Source organism: Pelophylax lessonae, assembly GCF_965119305.1.
Source record: "Pelophylax lessonae genome assembly, chromosome: 7".
NCBI classification, from domain to species: Eukaryota; Metazoa; Chordata; class Amphibia; order Anura; family Ranidae; genus Pelophylax; species Pelophylax lessonae.
Window position 1 is genome coordinate 77,379,481 of NC_138774.1, and position 21,621 is coordinate 77,401,101.

Genomic DNA, 21,621 nt, shown 5'->3' on the forward strand with positions numbered 1-21,621 from the left:
TGATTGCTCAAAACGTCCGCTATTCAGAGAATGCATTTCAATGAATGCAAAGGTTTTCTGATTGGAGAAGGTGAAGATCATGAATTCACCCCTCCTCACCACCTCATTCAATCAGAGAATGCTTTGCGATCATTGGAAAAAGGTTGTTCTCTGAATGGTGCCCCCCAAACTGAGCAACTGATCTCCTGTAGTTACTCTGCACCAGGTCAGCCTCTCAGCACAGCACCCTGAAGATCATTGCCATCACTGTAGTAGCTTGCTAAGTTACAGTGATTTTCAGCTTCCGCAGAGGTTGAGTATTACATATGCATAAAGTAATTCATACTTACATTAGGCCAAGCGGGACAATTGTAAGTATGCAAAATATGTCATCCCTGGGTCAGCTTTAATTTAAAGCCAGTCTATCTATCTATCTATCTATCTATCTATCTATCTATCTATCTATCTATCTATCTATCTATCTATCTATCTATCTATCTATCTATCTATATACCCTGTGTGTATATATGGTCCCATAGTCTTCTGGCACCTGCGATGTGTCCCAGAAGACTGCAGGGGAGGGAGGGAGGGCTGTGAAGTTACAGCCCAGATCGCTGCGGTGAGTGAGGATACCTGTCAAAACCAGGTACCCAGTCCCCCCAAAAAAGTGCCAAATGTGGCAGTGTAGGGGGGAGGATGCAAACAAGCAGAACTTTCCCTTTTGGGTGAAGGTTCGCTTTAACTATGTGGTAATGTCTAAATGCAACATTTCCAGGTATTGATTATCTTCTACAAAGATCACAGTGATCCCCCTGACAAATGCAAACACAGGCAAAAAAAACTTCAGTAACCTTGTGCAAAAAAAATAAAATTGCACTATGAAGCAGAACAGTACACCTGTCATTAGCCCGCACAGAGGGAGAATGGTACGTGGATATGACCCACTTTGGCCAACAGGGTAAAATAAATGGCCAGAGAACTCTGTAACATATCTAGGGACCCAGCTATAAGTGTACGGTGGTAGTCTATGGTGTTTATCAGTTTCTGTGGTCAAGTAGCACACACATAAAAGGGGGCATTTCTCCTTTTTATCAAGGCTTGAGTTATGGAAAGGTACACTCAAAGTGATCACTTGAGCACTCATCCAGGGACAAATCATCTGACCCACAGACCTGTGAGATGGGCCAGAAAGTGGTGTTCCCCCATTCCCAACACCTACTACCTAATCCATTAAGGGTTTTCAGCAATAGGAAAGCCGCTTAAAAACCTACCTGCCCTGTCTTAACTATTGAACTAAAAGTCTTGTCTGCCACCATAGCATGCGGACTTGTTGTTGTTATGGAACACAAGAGTGGTTGTTCTGTTCTCACTACACGTATGCCCCAGGCGTGTGCAGCTCAACATACAGCTAAACCTTTAATCCTACAATAACCAGTCCTTTTGTAACGTAAGGCTTTATTCCAGTGAAAGAATGGTGGTCACATGAACAGGTTACAAGTCAGATGGATATGCAAATAGGATTGTGAATAGGTGAAACTGTAAATAAACAAATAAAGGCATATAATCAGTATACAAACATAAACAATATATGCATTGAGTATATAACCAACAGTTCTGAGCATACCAGTGATGCTTCCGAGAGGGGTTCAGGAATCTTCCCACAGGAACCTCAGATGCTGTCTGGCTGTGTGCACAAGGTGTTCTAAAATGGAGATTTTCTCAGAGAGGGGTGGAACTAATATCCAGCAATAGAGAACAGGAAATACCATAAAGTGCTGTATAACAACAGTCTATGTCAAAGTGGCATCTTGTGGACAATATTGGTATTGCAAGTTCCACTAACATTAATTACTTCCAAACTGAAGGCATGACACTCCCCGTCTGGTATCATCAGATACCACTATTCATTCCTCAGATGACAACAACAGAACTAATTCAGGAACTGGTCTGAGGAACAACTTTGTCTCCTTGATTCTCTGGATCTTGACTTCCACTTTACATGGGAGTGATGATGTGATACAATCAAGTAAGTGATGTGGTGGTGACCAGGAACTATTAGAGGGTTTCTCTCGTCTGACTCTAGGTTGGCTTGTCTTAGACGACCACCTACCCTAAGTAGTCCATTTTGATCAAGGAATGGGTCAAGTTTTCTCAGGGCACTGTCTCTAGGGATAGGTTTTTCGTTCAAGATACAGTCAATCTCCTTAGCATAGGCTTCATGCTGTACAGTGCGGATGATAAGATCCTGAGACTGCTGTAGCTCTAATACCGAACTGATCCTTTGACAATGGTGCCATCCCTTGCGGTCACAGCTGTTTGAGTCACCTTTAAAGCGAGCTATATGGATAAGACAAGAAATAGCTCGAAAAAGTGTCTTCCATTTTGAGAATCTGGTAAATCTGTCAGATTTAAGCTGACAGTCTGAAGTTGTAGTATGGAATGTTGAGATCTCAGGGCGGATGTCAGTATCTGAGTCTGGATCTATTAGTTCAATAGTGTCACTTTTAGGAAAAGTCTGTTCTTCATCGTACAAGAATGCAGGTCCAGTAAACCATGTTGTGTCTTTAAGGTTACATGCAGCAACAGCTCTTGTAGCATGGTCTGCAGGGTTATAGTCAGTAGGTACATAGTGCCATTGTGTTGGACTGGTGGATCTCCTAATCCTCAGCACTCTGTTGTTGACATAAACGTAGAAACGTCTGGTCTCATTGTAGATGTAGCCTGGAACTACCTTGCTGTCTGTGTAGAGCTGAACATCTTTAAGGTCAATGTCCATCTCTGAGGTTATTAGTTCTGCAAGTTCAACAGCTAGTACTGCAGCACAAAGTTCTAGCCTAGGTATAGTGTGCTCAGGGTGTGGAGCCAGCTTTGCTTTGCCCATGATGAATCCTACGTGGCATCGCGCTGTAGTGTCAACAGTCCTTAAGTAGGCCACAGCAGCTATTGCCTTGACAGAAGCATCACAGAATATGCAAAGGTTTTGACTTTGTATCTCTGTAGAAGGTACAGGAGCATATGGGCGTGAAACATGGAGATCAGATAAGACTGATAAAGAGTCCCTCCACTCTACCCAAGAGTTCCTCTTATCAAGGGGAAGTGGGGCATCCCAGTCAGATGTTTCACGAATCAAGTCTCTAAGTAAGGCTTTACCTTGAATTGTAACGGGTGCCGCAAATCCTAATGGATCGTACAGACTATTGATTGTAGACAAGACACCTCTGCGGGTGAAGGGTCTTTCTTCTCCATTTACTTGGAAGGTAAAGGAATCGGATTTCAAGTCCCAAAGTAGACCTAGACTGCGCAGTACAGGTAAAGAGTCTGTACCCAGGTCTAAGTCCTTTAGATCACTGGAATGGTCTTGAGCGGGGAAAGCTTCCATTACCTCTTTGCTGTTGGAAGCAATCTTGTGAAGCCTGAGATTGGAACAAGCGAGCATTTCCTGTGCTCTTTTAAGAAGACAGATTGCAGACTCACTGGAAGGTAAGGATTTTAAACAGTCATCCACATAAAAGTCTTTCTCTACAAATTGTCTTGCATCTGAGCCAAACTCAGGTTCACCTTCTTGGGCGGAATGTCTGAGTCCATAGATAGCGACTGCAGGTGCAGGGCTATTGCCAAAGATGTGTATCCTCATGCGATACTCTGAGATATCTTTTGAAGGATCATTGTCTTGGAACCAAAGGAACCTTAGGAAGTTCCTGTCTTCCTCTCTGACCAAGAAACAATGGAACATCTGCTGGATGTCAGCTATGAAGGCAATAGAATCTTTGCGGAAGCGTAAGAGCACTCCCAGGAGTTTGTTGTTAAGGTCTGGGCCTGTCAAGAGGACATCGTTCAAGGAGATACCCTTGTATTTGGCACTAGAGTCAAACCCTACTCTAATTTGACCTGGCTTTTTGGGATGGTACACTCCGAATATAGGGAGGTACCAACTCTCTTCAGAGTCTTTAGGGGTGGGAGCTACCTCGGCATGACCGTTCTCAAAGATCTTCCCCATGAAAGAAAAGACATGTTCCCTCATCTCTGGTTTTCTTTGTAAATTACGTCTAAGGGAAGCAAAACGTTGTAGCGCTTGTTCTCTGTTATTGGGTAAGCATTGTCTCTGTGGTCTGAAGGGAAGAGGTGCAACCCAGCTGTTTGTGCTGTCTTTGACTAGACCTTGCTCCATTATTTCTAAGAAGAGTTTGTCTTCGATAGACATTGCCACACGATTGTCATCTTTAGTTCTCTGAAAGACTGTGCACCTTAAATGGTCTTGGTCACTGTCACAGGCAAAGTTGTCACTAGTGGGGCTTGTGTAGGGACAAGATGAGTGGGTGGTGTAGGCTGATTCCTTAACAAGGAAATGGTTGTGGCATGGCTGGAAAAGAGAGGGACATCCATTCTCTAGGGTATTTGTGAGCATGCTGCTAACGGAGTTAGGTTTGTGCACGCTTCCTAGACAGACATCTCCTATGATGACCCATCCGAGGTCTAACTTCTGAGCATAAGGAGCGTTATTGGGACCATTAATCTGAGCTCTTGATTTGTGGGCTTGTAAGATATCTCTCCCGAGGAGTAGGATAATCTGAGCCTGAGGATCAAGTTCTGGTATCAGATGTGCTATGCGTTTCAAGTGTGGGTGATGAGCAGCTACATCTGGTGTAGGAATTTCAGATCTATGATCAGGGATCTAATTGCATTCGATAAGAGTTGACAAAGACAAGCGAGATCGCCCATCGATGGACTCGATTTGGTAGCCGGATGCTCTCCTACCAGCCGTCTACACTATTCCTGCACAAGTTTTTAAGGAGTAGGGAATGCTGGGGCCTTTAACGCTGAACATGTCAAAGAGAGTTGAGCTGGCTAATGACTTGTTACTTTGGTCATCCAGGATTACATAAAGCTTAATAGCTTTGTCTTTTTGGTCTGCTGGGTAGACTCTGACTAGGCAGATTTTGGAGCAGGACCTACCACCTATGGCTCCTTTGCAGATCTCTGTACATTGTGAAGTGACCTCTGTTGTAGTTGTGGTGGTGTGCTCCTCCTCCCCGCCATGCTCACTAGTGCTGACGGTGTGTTGTAAAGTCCATGGAGCTGGCCCAGGATGCAACCCTGTGTCACATTCTGTGCATTTTAAACTGACCTTACAGTCCTTGGCGAGATGGGATGTTGAAGAGCAGCACCTGTAGCAGATGTGGTTCTCCTTGAGGAAGGCTTTGCGGTCCTGTAGGGTTTTCTCTCTGAAGGCTCTGCATTTTAGGAGAGGATGTGGCTTCCGATGCAAGGGACACTGCTTACCAGGATCGTTGACCTTTGTCTCTGAGTTAGAGAAGTTGGCAGACCTGTGAAAGGAACCTGGAGGAGACACATTAGTTTTGTGTACTGCTACTGGAGGTTTGCGAGGGTTAAGTCCCACAGGAGCAGCACACAACAGCGTAAAATCAAAACTTGGATCATTTCTTGTTTTAGCTTGCTAGCACACAAAGTCCACAAAAACAGAAAAAGGAGGGAATGGAACATCATGCTGTCTTTTATATCGGGATCCGTGTGTAATCCACTGCTCTTGCAAGTTATAGGGTAACTTTTGCACAATGGGGTTGACACCTCTGGCTGTGTCAAGGAATGCAAGTCCTTGTAAGTCTCCCTCGGATTTAGCTACTTGAAGTTCCATTAGCAAGTCACTTAACTCTCTAAGTTTATGATAGGCTTTACTAGGTATTCTGGGAAAGTTATCAAGTCTTTTGAATAATGCATTTTCTACTGCTTCTGCTGAACCATAACACTCATCAAGTCTATCCCAGATTGTTCTAAGACCAGTGTCTGGGTAGTTTATATTTATTGTCCTGATTCGCCTGGCATGTTCGGCAGACTCGTTTCCAAGCCATTTGATCAGGAGATCTATCTTTTCGCTGCAAGATAGCCCTAAGTCTCTGATAGGGTTTTGAAAGGATGACCGCCATGCTCTGTAGTTTTCAGGGCGGTCATTAAACTTTTCAAGTCCTTTGGTGACTAACTCGCGTCGTGCAAAGAACCTTACAAAGTCTATGGTGGCTTGGTTAGCCTGTTGTGTGTTGTCATGGTAAGATGGCTGTGTGTAGTCATACCTTTTGCTGGCACCGAGCTGTCCTCTGATGTACCGTTCTGGCTTGGACGTTGGTTCTGGAGGGCGATTAGAAGGTGATTCTATTATCTCACTTATGGGGAGTCTGTCGTAGGAGACGTCACTTTGCACGGATTTCTCCCGTTTGCAGGCTTGAGGCTTGTCACTGACTTGCGGCGGTACCGTGGAGTGTCTTTGGCTTGTCTCTTTGACGTCATCTTTCACACTGCTTGTTTTAAAGTGTTGGTTGATGTAAGTTGAAGTTTGATGAAGTTTGTTGTAGAGAATTTGGAGTTTCAGCTGCTGGATCGAGAATATTGCTGCGTCTGCTGCGTTCACTTCTCGGGTATACAGCTAATTCTAAGGCGTCTGCTACAGCTATGGCTGCTGCTACTTCCTTCTCTACGGCGAGTTTCTCTAGGGCTACTTCTAGAAGGGCTTCTTCGGCCTCTTTCTGCGTTTTTAGGCGAGCTTCCTCTGTCTTTGCTTTTAGGAGAGCTTCCTCTGTCTCTTTCTTTAACCTCACTTTCTCCTGTTTGATCTGCATTTCTTGCTCAGCAAAGGCTGCTCACGCCTTGGCGGCTTCAGCTTTCGCACGTGCTATGGCGAGTGCATTGCTTGAGGAAGAAGATCTAGAGGAGCCGGAAACTCGGGACCTTGTCTTGAGTGAGGATGTTTGGCTATGTGACATGTTGCTTGCAGGAATGCTTGACTGTGTAGAGACTGCTGTATTGCATATGCAGATGACTGCGCTGGCAGGGTAGCAGGCCTGTGTATAGTCGCTGTCCTAAATCCACTTGCTAGATAGCCGCTGTTTCACTGTTCTGTTCTCACTACACGTATGCCCCAGGCGTGTGCAGCTCAAAATACAGCTAAACCTTTAATCCTATAATAACCAGTCCTTTTGTAACTTAAGGCTTTATTCCAGTGAAAGGATGGTGGTCACATGAACAGGTTACAAGTCAGATGGATATGCAAATAGGATTGTGAATAGGTGAAACTGTAAATAAACATATAAAGGCATATAATCAGTATACAAACATAAACAATATATGCATTGAGTATATAACCAACAGTTCTGAGCATACCAGCGATGCTTCCGAGAGGGGTTCAGGAATCTTCCCACAGGAACCTCAGATGCTGTCTGGCTGTGTGCACAAGGTGTTCTAAAATGGAGATTTTCTCAGAGAGGGATGGAACTAATATCCAGCAATAGAGAACAGGAAATACCATAAATTGCTGTATAACAACAGTCTATGTCACAGTGGCATCTTGTGGTATTGCAAGTTCCACTAACATTAATTACTTCCAAGCTGAAGGCATGACAGTGGTGATCACCTCACTCCTATCCCATTGACATTTCCTCCAGCTCTATTAACTAAAAGTCTATAATTTGGTAGAGACGGAACTGGAAAAACAGTCAGCAGGAGCCTGGCATTGCTCCCATGACCCACATAGAGTAGTTACAATATTTAGCAGGCTGATTTACAAACAAAATAAATATGTATTTGTTTTCCTGCAAATATGTCTCCATTTTTTTTTTTAACACAATATTCAGCACTATTCGCATACAAAAATCTTTTTTTTTGCCTTGGACTTCCATCCAAAATTATAGAACATGGGAATAAACACTCAGAGCTGCCACCTTTTTGCATTAATTGAAAGAGCAGATTTTTTTTGAGCAAGAAAGGATATAGAATTTAAAAGTTAAAAAAAATGGAGATTCAAACCCTTCAATTCTAATATCTCCTCTCCAGAATCCAACCTTGATCCCTTGTATTAATTACTTCACCCTCTACTTGTTTTACCCAAGTGGTGCTGTAAACATCCATGAACACTGAGAGGACTCTCTTACCATAAGGATGTTCTTATTATTGTGGATGTTTCTATGATCAGATTAAAAATCAATAAAGTTTACAGTGCCAGAAAACTGATTTTTCTGAAAAGCAGTAGTTGAATTTTGTTGTCCAATGCCTAACACAGATTATCACTAATCACCAAATATACAAATACATAACTTTTAAAACAATATTATTCTACTCTGTTAACCCTACAATGGTTGTCATTACAGGAGAAAGAAATGGAGAAACAGAAGCTATTGTACCAGCAGTCTCGTCTCCATAACCGAGGTGCTGCTGAGATGGTCTTGCAAATGATCAGCGCATGTAAAGGTGAGAGGTCAATTTATAGCATTAAAATAAAATTTAGTAGATCTCTTGTATGCTGCTTTCTCTTAATTGGTCCATTTTTCTTTGGTCTCTTAGGGGAACCTGGAGCCATGGTCTCCTCCACGCTTAAGCTAGGAATTTCCATCCTTAATGGAGGAAATGTTGAGGTCCAGCAGGTAAGAAAAAAAAGTCAGCCAATGATGATCTTATAACAAATAAAGTTAACAGGTAAAGTGGAAATGTGGGAGCTGCTGTTGCTGATGCCTCCTTCTGAAAATACAAATTTCCTGGCTGTCCTGCTCATCCAGTAGCTTCATTACTTTCTAAACCACTGACCTAATATAAATATTCATATCAGGAATTTCAACCTCATTCTCACTTCCCAGATCTGCATGCTTGTTAAAGGTCATTGACAGAGGCTAGAAATGGTCAGTTAGCAACTTTAGAAGTAGGAGTGACATGTTATGTATTTTAACATGTACAGATTTCCTTTCAAAAATGTATTCTTGAGTAGGGATGAACTCAGGCATGTTCAGATCTTAGTCTGAACCCACCTGAGCGATCTTACCAGGAATCTGTCACTGTACTGGGTCAATCATAAGTGGCCACAGCATTCCCTATCCCACAACCACAGATATACATGCCCCTTGTACACATGTTGCTGCGGGGAAGGGAATGCCCTGGTCGCTTATGAGTGGCAGAGTACAGGTGACAGCTTTGCAGTATTGCATACAACTATTTTAGATTCCTGCAACCACGGGTTGCAGAAAAGTAATTTGCTTGATTCCCCCATCAACAGAGCCAATGTTGATGTGAGAATCCCTCCTGCCGAGCCACTGTCTACTGGCGGCGGGGAAACCGGGGAAGCTATAGCAGCTGCTAGTTATAATCGCAGGTAAAACCCAGAATTTGTACCCAAATTGATCGATCAATCATCTCGGTACATTCAGCCTGCCCATACACAGTTGGAACCATGTATGGGCCTGCCTTACACACGCAGTTGAACAGTGCATAGCAGGCACCCCCCACCCCCATGCTGTGCTCACCTTATGTAGAGTATCAGTTGAGCAGAGACTTAAAAGGTAGCAGCTAGTGCTAGGCTTTCTATAGCCCCAACTAATGAATGTTTGCTTCATTTGAAGACTTCTTACATAGGTATTTTGTTTTGTGGCAAATTCCCTTTAAAGCTCTCTGATTATTTTGCCGACCCTTCCATGTTAAAAAGCACAGGAAAAATGTAAAAATACCCTGTAATACCAATGAAAGGGTGATGCCAGTGGAACTTTTTGTGGGTTCTTTATAATGTTGATTATCTCAAATCTTGTGAGAAGACGAAGGTGGAGTGTCCTTTTGTGATCTTCAGTTTTTATCAGGAACCCAGAAGGACTTGTGATGACATCAGTGCATACAGGAAGCCACTGAAAGTAGGGGTATAGGTGTATATATAATACCTGCCAGTTTTATTACAAGTAGGGGAGTGTTATAAGAAACATTATTTTACCCTAGCCAACAGCTAACAAGCCTATTCTACTACTAAAACAACTTCAGAGGAAACTTCTCGGTGAATATGGCAACTTATTTTACGGACGCTTTTATTAGAAATGTTGTGCTCCTTCTAGCATTGGTACTTTTTTTTTTGCAGAAAATGCTGGAATATTTGAAAGACAAAAAGGAAGTTGGCTTTTTCCAGAGTGTTCAGGCCTTGATGCAGACTTGCAGGTATGCTCTAAAAACTTACGAACACAGTCAGTGAGGCAACATAAGTAATGCTCAAACGTGCAAAGCCCAATGGTACTCTTCAGCTGTGAGTGTTGAACAGAGATGTTAATAGGATTTATATAAAAATGCACTGCGCACAAGAATAGTGTCAAACTATAGAAAAACACCTATAGTGGTGCTACATTATAAACCTAAATAACCCCAAAAAGATTAAATATCATCAGTTCTTATCCAAAAAAAATCCACTGTAGAAAAAAATATAAACCCAACATCAACAGATATAGTGATAAATTATTAAATACTGTAACAAATGTCCATAAAAAGTGCTGAAACAAATGTCCATAAAGGTTTCTAAAGTAGTGCTTTACTTCTTCTAACTGGAGATAGCGCACCAAATATCCACCACCAAAGTGAACATGCAGGTCCCTCTCCCTTAAGGATATCATCACCAGTAGTCATTGCCATCCATTCTCATGACTAGCAAATAGTGCTAAAATGATGGTGCAAACTCCACCTCGGAAATTCAAATCACTATCTCCCATTCACTACTCTGGCTCTCATGTTATTAGCCACATGTAGAGAAAAAAGAGAAATGCCTCCAATGGTAGAATATCTCAAGATACCTACTTTTTATTAAAAGACTTGCACTTCCTTTTCAGTTATATAAAACAAGCCCGTAGTTTGAAATGGTGTCAGGCGTCACACTACAGCGGTCTCACCACCTTCAATGGATCGGAGCAGCCGCTATCTCTTCCTATCCTGACTTCACATCTGGTTGCTGTGTATCCATGGCTGACGCATTTCCAACTTCATCACAGGGGGTGGCTACATGGTTTGGCAACACGATTCAAGTATCCTCCTCCTCACCTTAACACCTTATCCCCCGATTGACTCGGTCCTGATTTAACCAAGCTGGTATACTGTGGTAAAGCAATATATCCAATTGTACGGTTAACCCCTCTTTAGCCACATCACAGAAACACTTTAGCAATTATAGCTAAGACATACTAGTATCTCTAGCCAATAATTACAGATATATATCCATTTGTATAAGGGTATATTAACCCCCTGGGTGGGTTGGAAGAGGATTAACCCTTATAATGACTAACAGATTCATAAAAATACTCATAAGCAAATTAAAACAAAAATAACAATATACTATTAATATTATTAATATAAAATCACAATGTTGTAATATAAATGAACCCATCTCTAAATCCCTGACCTCATTTAAAGTGATTGTAAAGTCTTGTTTTTTTTCCATAAAAATAACAAACGTGTTATACTTACCTTCTCTGTGCAGTTGGTTTTGCACAGAGCAGCCTGGATCCTCCTCTTCTCGGGTCCCTTTTCGGCTCTATTGGCCCCTCCATCCCTTTGAGTGCACCTACAGCAAGCAGCTTGCTATGGGGGCACCCGAGCCGAGTCACAGCTTTGTGTATTAATACAGACACTAAGCTGTGTTTTGGCCCCGCCCGCTCTCTCTCCTCATTGGCGAACTGACTTTGATTGACAGCAGCAGGAGCCAATGGCGCCGCTGCAGTGTCTTAGCCAATGAGGAGGGGAGACAGTTGTGGATATTGCTGGATCAAGATGGGGCTCAGATAAGCATGAAGGGGGGCTGCTGCACACAGAAGGTTTTATATCTTAAAGCATCAAAAGCATTAAGATAACAAATCTTCTGACTTTACAACCCCTTTAATAATTGCTGATGAAACAGTTTATGTCCAGTTCAATATTTAGGCCTTGAGGAAACATAGTATGTGAAGTATGAATCCATTTTGTCGCCCTCCTGGAGAGGTTCCTGACCCTATTTGAACCCCAGACACCCCAAAACTGTAGTGATAGCATGAAACCGTCTATAATGATCTGAAACACTGTGGAACCTATATCCCTTTAAGATGTTCTGTACATGCTCCCCAATTCTTTTTTTGAGGGTAGGTTTGGTACATCCTGCATACATTAAACCACACGGGCAAGTCAATGCATATAGGAAGTGTTGTTTTCACAAGTAATAAGATCAGTTATCTTGTACTCACATCCTGTTATCTCTAAATAAAATGTGGAACGCATTCTCAAATTATTTCTAGCATGACTACATGCCTTACATTTCCCACAGGCTATAAAGCCCTTTCTCCCAGGGTAAAAGGAGGGTCTAATGGGGGGGGGGGGTCAAAAATATTTTTAACCACCTCTCACCAAGACTTGGTATTTTGCTATATATAAAAGAAGGCAGCCTAGGTAACATAGAATGCATTAAGGTGAAAAACCTTGAGGCTTTACAGCCACTTTAAGATCCCGCATAAATAAATGTAGAGCTTCTTCAGATCCTTCCCAAATAAACATCGGATCATCAAAAAATCTTCTCTAAAAACTTTTGACCACAGTCAGTGAGGGAACAAAAGTAATGCACAAACATGCAATACCCAATGGTACTCTTTAGCTGTGAGTGTTGAACAGAGATGGTAATAGGATTGCTAGCTGTTGCTTTAAAGCAGGGGTCCTCAAACTACGGCCCGCAGGCTGCATCTGGCCCGCCAGGGTCCTGAACCCGGCCCTAACCTATAATCAAAATGGCCGCTGTCTTCTGACATTATTTTTTATTTTTTTTGCGTGTGCAGGAAATCGGCTGTGGCGGCCGCCAATTGGCTGTGTTACTGCCGCGCTGCTTTCTGGAGACTTTGAGGGCGGGCAGAGGCAGGGCGCACGGCGCATCAGGGAACAGGCTACGCACATCACATGACCCAGTCAGGCTGGGAGCTGGATGGCTGCAACAGTGCAGCCTGAAGTTTTAGAAGTGAGAGCAGCTTACTTTGGACCGGGAGCTGGCCATGGCCTGTTAGTCCTGCTGAGAGCTGGCCATGGCCTGTTGGTCCTGCTGGGAGCTGGCCATGGCCAGCTCCCAGCAGAACCTACAGGCCAGCGGCCAGCAGGACTTATAGGCCATGGCCAGTTTCCAGCAGAACCTACAGGCCAGTGGCTGGCAGGACCCACAGGCCATGGCTGGCTCCCAGCAGAACTTACAGACCAGCGGCCAGTGGGACCCACAGGCCATGGCTAGCTCCCAGCAAAACGTATAGGCCAACAGCCTGCAGGACCAACAGCGATGGGTACTGGTGAGGCTGCATTGATGTACACTGATGAGGCTGAGCTAATGGGCACTGATCAGGCTGCACTGATGGGCACTGGTGAGGCTCCATTGATGGACACTGCTGAGGCTGCATTAATGGACACTGCTGAGGCTGCATTGATGGGCACTGATGAGGCTGCTCTGATGGGCACTGGTGACACTGCATTCATCCTTAGATCTCAGCTGGGACTTGAAGTCCATTATTTTGGGAGGTATGAACTTCCTAAAAGTGAAGGACTGCAAGTTTCCGCATGAACCCCTCAGAGCTGAGGACGTGACACCCCCTCCTAACTAGCGAAGGACTACAAGTCCTAACACGAGCCCCTGAAATCTAAGAATGTGACACCTCCCAAAAGTGAAGGACTACTAATCCCAGCATGAACCCCTTAGAGCTGAGGACATGACAGCCACCCAACTATTTAAGGGCTATAAGTCCCAGCATGAGCCCCTGAGATTCAAGAATGTGACCCCTTAGATCTCACGGGTTCATGCTGGGACTTGTAGTCATTCACTAGTTGGGGGGGGGGTCAGATCTTCAGCTCTGAGGGGTTCATACAGGCACTGCTTGCACTTTAGTTCCTAAAGCCATGGTTTTAAATATTGTATTGTTTTTCCTGTTTTTTGTGCACTACAAATAAAATATGTGCATAGGAATTTGTTGATATTTTTTTCAAACTATAGTCCGGCCCCCAACAGTGTCCGTGGGAGAGTGAACTGGCCCCCTGTTTAAAAAGTTTGAGGACCCCTGAGGGAAAGTATGGTCCTATCGTGTCTCATTTACTAGCGGTTTGTGATGGAGTAAAACATTGAAAACTCCTGTCATCTCCACATACACGCTGGCCCCCTTGTTTTGCAAGTTCTCTCCCGGACTGACTCCGATGCCATTTCTATGGTGGCTTAACAAGGGGCTTTTAGGATAGGTGACTACCTCAAAGGGGATCAACCACACTATTCTGATACAATCAGCTTATTTCTTTTATATGATCTAAACTTAATTTGCTAATGAGATCCCTTACACTTATTTGAACTATCTTGTCAAATGAAAGGCCTCCTACGGGGACGGATGTCTACGGTATACGCCACTCTTACTGATCCGACTACTAAACTTCCTTATATGAATCAATGGGAACGGGACTTGAATACCACTTTTGAATTATCTGACTGGCAAGATGTTGCCTATGCATTATCCAAAATATCTTAATAACACAACACTAATTGAAGCAAACTATAAAGCACTCCTACAATGGTATTTAGTTGCTAAGATGCACCCATCTGCATCCCCATTTGCTTTAGGCATTGTGGCCAGATGGGTACAATGTATTGTATCATGTTTGGTGGCAGTGCCCTGTAGTCACCAGATTCTGGATTTGCATATTTAACTTGATACATTCAGTGACAGGGGTTAATATCCGAAAATCCCCGAAACCAGTGCTTTTTCAAAAGCTTCCTGAGTAGGTCCACAAAAAATCTCTAAAACTCATTACATATATACTTTTAGCAGCCAGAATAACTATTGCTAAATACTGGAGGCAGTCGATGGTTCCCCTTGAATTTGTGAAGAATAAACTTAACTGGTTTATGGTTAATGATAGAGTTACCACTTTTCGCTGCACCTCTATTAAGAAATTCTATGCGACATGGGATCCATGGATACGATACTTATCTGTAACCTAATGAATTCCTGACTGGCCCTTTATTTTCCTCTTTTTCTTTCTCTCCTTCCTTTACCTTTCCTTGATCGACTCCCCTTTTCTTTCACTCTTTCTTATAATTTGTTTTGGTTTGTCTGATTTCTTTAATAATTGCAAGATATTCTGATGAAACATATAGTTCTATACTTATGATACTCATATGAATGTTTTTTTATTCTTCCCTTCCCCATCCACTATCTCTTTTCCCTGTAACATAACCATTACCAGTATCACATAACGAAATGGTTCGATGGGGTATCATGCAGGCAATCCATAGTGAATTGGACATGTACTCTTTGACCCTATTGATAATAATCCATATTCTAATATACTGTCTTGTTATCCCTACTGGTGTTTCTACCGAGATTATTTAATTTTGAGATCTCCCTGTTTAATATTAGGAGGTCCTATGTCTATGAATATTTTTGAGGGAAACACATTCCTGTATTTAGATTCGGTTTTACATTTGTTTGCACTATCGTTCAAAAATTGTGCCTTATACATCATTGTCCTATTACTTCAATATAAAAATATTGAAACGTAAAGAAAAAGTATGGAGTATTTATAGTGAGCACATACTGTTTTTTAAGGTATAATTGTGGTGTTTATTGAGTGGGCAAAGCAATACAGCCTCTTTAAGTGGAAACTATAATGTTATGGATAATTTTATTTTTTATACTATTTGTTATGATTATACAGATCTAAACCCTTGTTTTATGTCTGTTTTTTATTGTTATACAATCTGTGTTCTTTAAATAAACCTTTGTCAATTGCTTAGCAGAGCACTCTTGGTTAGCTAAAAAGACAGCACCACATTGCTGTTTTTTGTTGTGTGATGTTCCCAACTAGATGGTTCTTCATAAAATACCATGGTTGATTTGTATGCACTGATACCCCGTAAGGTGGGCTCTTATCCCTCTCTCATATCTTTCCTGTGTATTGCACAGCGTCCTTGACCTGAACGCCTTTGAACGCCAGAATAAGGCAGAGGGACTTGGCATGGTGACAGAAGATGGTACAAGTGAGTAATGTGTGCCATGATGAATCTGACATTATAGATTCATTGGTACCATAACCTAATATTAAACTTTAAATCAAGACAGTAATTCCAGTTCCAGGGGTTATCCATCACTGGATAGCTTCTCATGCTGCAGCATGATTTATTTAATATTTAACATATATTTTCATTTTGGGTGAATGTTGAAATGTTGAGTCGCCCATTAATTTGTGGTAGCTGCAAATACAGTGAAGGAGTTTAAGCATGCATGGGATAGGCATAAGGCTATCCTTCATATAAGATAGGGCCAGGGGCTATTCATAGGATTCAGATATATTGGGCAGACTAGATGGGCCAAATGGTTCTTATCTGCCGACACATTCTATGTTTCTATGTAATTTCTTCTGTGTTTTATGAACTATGGGCAGGTGGACTGTGTGCCTAGATTTCAAATTTTATCCCCCTGCAGCAGCCTTTGTGAGTGGGTTTCCGACTCCTGGCTGTAGAGGACAACAAGGTACAGTGCATCCGGAAAGTATTCACAGTGCTTCACTTTTTCCACATTTTGTTATGTTACAGCCTTATTCCAAAATTTATTAAATTCATTATTTTCCTCACAATTCTACAAACCTTGCCCCATAATGACATAGTGAGAGAAGTTTGATTGAAAACTTTGCAAATGTTTTAAAAATAAAAAAAACAAAGCACCTTTGGCACCAATTACAGACTCAAGTCTTTTTGAGAATGATGCTACAAGCTTGGCACACCTATTTTTGGGCAGTTTCTCCCATTCTTCTTTGCAGGACCTCTGAAACACCATCAGTTTGGGTGGGGAGCGTCGGTACACAGCCATTAACAGATCTCTCCAGAGATGTTCAATCGGGTTCAAGTCTGGGCTCTGGCTGGGCCACTCAAGGACATTCACAGAATTGTCCCATACCCGCTCGTTTGTTTTCTTGGCTGTGTGCTTAGGATTGTTGTCCTGTTGGAAGATGAACCTTTGCCCCAGTCTGAGTTCCAGAGCTCTCTGGAGCAGGTTTTCATCAAGGATATCTCTGTACATTGCTGCATTCATTTTTCCCTCGATCCTGACTATTCTCCCAGTTCTTGCTGCTGAAAAACTACCCCACAGCATGATGGTGCCACCGTAATGCTTCACTGATGATATTGGCCAGGTGATGAGTGATGACTGGTTTCCTGGTTTCCTCCAGCCATGAAGCGTGCCATTTAGGCCAAAGAGTTCAATCTTTGTTTCATCATACCAGAGAATTCTGTTTCTCATGGTCTGACAGTCCTTTATGTGCCTTTTGGCAAACTGCAGATGGACTGTCATGTGCCTTTTACTGAGGAGTGGCTTTTGTCTGGCCACTCTATCATACAGGCATAATTGGTAGAGTGCTGCAGAGATGGTTGTTGTTCTGGAAGGTTCTCCTCTCTCCATGGGAAAATGCTAGAGCCCTGTAAGAGTGACCACCGAGTTCTTGATCACCTCCCCCACTAAGGTCCTACCCTCCCAATCACTCAGTTTGGCCAGGTGGCCCGCTCTAGGAATAGTCCTGGTGGTTCCAAACTTCTTCCATTTACGGATGATGGAAACCACTGTGCTCATTGGGACCTTCAATGCTGCAGAAAATTTTCTGCACCAAAGATCTGTGCATCAATCCAATCCTGTCTCTGGGGTCTACAGTCAATTCTTTAGACTCCATGGCTTGGTTTGTTTTCCAGCATGCACTATTAACTGTGGGACCTTATATAGACAGGTGTGTGCAATTCCACATCATGTCCAGTCAACTGGATTTACCATAGGTGGACTCCAATCAAGTTGTAGAAGCATCTCAAGGATTATCAGTGGAAACAGGATCCACTTGAGCTCAATTTTGAGTGTCATGGCAAAGGCTGTGAATACATGTGATTTTTTTATTTTTAATAAATTTGCAAAAATGTCAAACAACCTTTTTTATGCTGTCATTATATGGTATTGTTTGTAGAATTTTGAGAAAAATAATGAATTTAATACATTTTGGAATAAGGCTATAACATAAAATGTGGAAAAAAGTGAAGCGCTTTGAATACTTTCTGGATGCACTGTAAATCGCGCTATACACAAGCAGAATATCCTTTAAATTTTCCATTTTAAGAACATAAGTTTCAATTTCTAGTCATTATTGGGTCAAATCAACATTTGTTTTTAACCGCAGTGACCAGAGAAGGATGGAAATGTTTCTTGAATAAAGGAATTTACAACAGTGTATGTGGTTTTCATTTGGGAAAGTCCATTCTAAAATTGAATGTTTAAAACAATTTATAATCTTTAAGTATGGCATTCGTAAATTCATTGGAGAATCTTCTTATGAATGTTCATACGAACAGTTGTTTAAACATCTACTTGTGTATAGTACGGTCAGTTTATGAGAAGCCAGTGGGTAGTTCATACCTCCAGGCCTACCCATAAATCAAAATACCAATACTGTTAACATTTGACTGTTACTGGATTCCATGACTTATTTGTTTTATTCTTGGGTGGTCAGTTATCATGTTGCAGCCTATATATATATATATATATATATTTATATATTGTAGAACCAATGTAAATGATGTCACCAGGACACCAGCTATATTATCACGTAACTGTGAAAAATTATTTAAGGTCCCTTTTACACTTAAAGTGTTATTAAACCCAGGAGCCTGCATTCACTATATCTGGTCTCCCACAGTACACAGCACATGGAAATTCAACCATTTTAGTAAATATAAACTGCAAAATACCTTTTCTCATTACCAGTATGTAGCAGTCTTGTGACTTCTATCAATGCTTGGTTAAAGCTTGTAGAAGGACTTTTCATACTGCACTAGCTGTCCTATCAGGAATCAGGACCCCTGACCCTCTGTCTGAACAGTGCTGATTGGCCCTGTGCTGATCACATGCATTTTACCAAGAAAAGAAAAAAAAAACTCTGTATCAATACACTCCAAACTGAGTATGTGCAGCCTGACTCCAGTAACTCTGTCTTATCTGAATATGCTATGGGGGAAATGCAAGAAGACAAGGATCTGTGCATACAGGATCAAACAGCCTTTTTACACAATGCACAGGATTAACCCCTTAGGGTCCACAGTGAGTATAACAAGCATGCTTTACTGCATATACAGACTGATTTTACTCTTGTGGGTTTAGTAACACTTTAATCTATATTTTTTATGCAGCAAGCCTCATGCATTTTGCTGCATGAAGATGCATTGCAAGTAGAAGTTCTTATTCTTTCCTATGGGACAGGTTCACATCTTTGTGCTGCAGTTTGGTGTCAAAGAATAATGACAACGATATGGACCCATTGCCACCTAGGCGTGTACATAATCATGCATGCTTCAATGCACACACAGAACAGTGTAAATCCACCCTTAATGTTTTAAACTGTATGCTTGGGTTCAGATATGGTTAATTTTTATTTGTTTTAAGCAGAAAGTTGACTTTGCTTCATTAATATTCTAATTCAACGTTGTATTTTTTGACATTCATTTTAAGTGCTACTAAATAATGAAAATGTCTGTATTTGTTTTAAGATTTTTAAGCAACTCTGTGTAAAGTACATGGTTATAGTTCATTATATACATTTTGTTAGTTAATTTGATCAGTGAGATAATTTGCTTAAGTTACTGTTTTATTTCCAGTAGAACCAACGTTGATAGGGTCATACTGTTATATTTAATATGCCGCTACCTGTAAATTGATCTTCATGTATATCTGACATGCATTTTCCCCAACCAACCCATCTCTTTCCTAATCCTATCACCTCTAAACACCCAGACAATAATATGATCTGTATTACAGTTGTACTGTATCTTTCTCTTTCTTTTCTATTTTGGGAAGTGGGTGGGGACTGTTCTATTCTTGGCGCCATCCAATTAATGTGTTTGATATAATGATATTCACGTTTTCCTTCCTGTTCCCTGACATGTGGTTGTGCCCCCCTCCTTTTCCTGCCTGCCTCTTTCATTCCCTGACCTACTTGGTACCCAGTCATCAACCGTGAACAGGGTAAATGTTCATTTAAACCTCACTCCACCAGTGCTTCTACTAACAGATCACTCTCCTCCCTTCTCCTCGGTTCCTCAGCTCGCCATGGCCACCCCAAGAAAAGAGTATTTAGTCCTTATAGAATATTTGGTAATTATATATCAAATCTCTGGAGCACAAAAATAAAACTGGTCCCCAGGACACAGAGTGTTATGACTTTAAACACCACTGCTATATATAGGAGTTATGTGGTCAGTCCCATACAATGAGTATAAAGGCATTAATCATTTGTATAGCTCTATAATGCCCCACTTTAAATATAGTGATTCGTTCTGTACAACTGCTGTGCAGAATCAACAGGGGTAATATATTACTGCTTTATACATCATGGCTAAGAGCTTGATCTCCAGGGCATACAAAAGCAGTGTATTTCAGTTTACATGAAACTGCTGAGACTTCCCATGGAGTTTTGTACTTCTGTTACTTCTTAATGTATATGCATTCATATGTAGACATAATTAATGGATGTAGCCATGGTCAGCTCAGAGAATTCCATCACCACTAATTCACTTGCATTGTGGTCCTCTTACTTTCCCAACTAATCATTGACCCCCTTCCTACCAAAGCCTCAGGTGTCAGTGAATTATGGTGGCCTTACAGAAACCTGAGCCTTCAGACTTCATTACATGTCAGTAGTGATGACTGTTCTGTGCCAAGTCTTCCAATTTACCACATAGTAATCCTGTTGTCTTTCCTTCTGGCTACTTCCCCTGGATTCCAGTGGACCAATAATGTACATGAGGCTATTGGTTGGGGTTCTTAAATTGTATCTAACGCCAACACTTTTTTGGATAGGGTGGTAAGAGCCTTTGTAAACATAGTTGAAAATAAGGGAATTCCAACATTTTGAGATGTCAACGAAATGGGAGGTGAGGGGAAATATTTAAATGAGGACTACTTTTCCTGGGACAACTGTTTAAGAGGGGGGTTTCCCTTACTTTGTAAAGATTTTTACTTCATTCCTGTTTTATTATAGGACAAGAAATGCAGGGATATCTCCCTAACTAGCATTTTAACTATTTTATACTCCAAAATGACAAAGAAAGGTTTTGGTTTTAGGCATCAGCTTTTAACTTATCCATTCAATGGATGTTTAGTCTAGAGATCCCTATATATAAAGGTCTATCTAACTAGAAAATCAGTCTGTAAGGTTACCTCCCTGTTCTCCACCTGCTGGCAAACTAACTGGACAAGTTCAGTTTCTTCTGGTTTGTAGTGTGTTGAGTTTGGGAACAAACTAACTTCTCTCTGAGTGATTCTCACCAAGCTGGATTATAACGCACAAGCCTGCTGCTGTTTGTTCTTCTTTTGTCTTTTTGTTGTTTCTTTTTCTAAATTCTGTCTGTGGTTATCTTTGTATCTTCTCATTTTTTCTCTCTGTCCTATCAATTTTAGTGTTGCGTCTTGCTTTTTACCTTCTGCTTCCATTCTTTTTCCTCCTTCTTTTTTTTTCCTGTTTATATCTCATACGTATTCCACTACATCAGTTGGCGTATTGTTCTCATTCTTTCCTTTCCTTTCTGTTTCTCCAACCAGTTTTTTCCACCTCTTTCCAGATTTGCTTCTCATGTATTATGTTCTGCTCCTTTCTTTACTGTTACCCTTCGTTATATGTGTCCAATCTCTAATTTTCACCATTTTATATGATCAACAACTCCAGGAGAGAAGGTGATGGCGGACGACCAGTTCACTCAGGATCTGTTCCGCTTCCTCCAGCTGCTTTGTGAGGGACACAATAATGGTATGAAATGGAGACTTATTCAGCCATAAGACATACGTG

At 41.6% G+C, this 21,621-nt stretch overlaps 1 protein-coding gene across 1 annotated transcript in view; it reads left to right on the forward strand.

The window, feature by feature from the left end:
• The window catches only part of RYR1 (ryanodine receptor 1), a 359,853-nt gene that overhangs the window by 291,484 nt on the left and 46,748 nt on the right, over positions 1-21,621 (forward strand). Inside the window, exons 79-84 of the mRNA XM_082264106.1 lie at positions 8,133-8,232; positions 8,326-8,405; positions 9,872-9,948; positions 15,717-15,790; positions 19,785-19,802; positions 21,502-21,582. Coding sequence (XP_082120232.1) covers positions 8,133-8,232; positions 8,326-8,405; positions 9,872-9,948; positions 15,717-15,790; positions 19,785-19,802; positions 21,502-21,582 — 430 coding nt within the window. The remainder of the gene's footprint in view (positions 1-8,132; positions 8,233-8,325; positions 8,406-9,871; positions 9,949-15,716; positions 15,791-19,784; positions 19,803-21,501; positions 21,583-21,621) is intronic.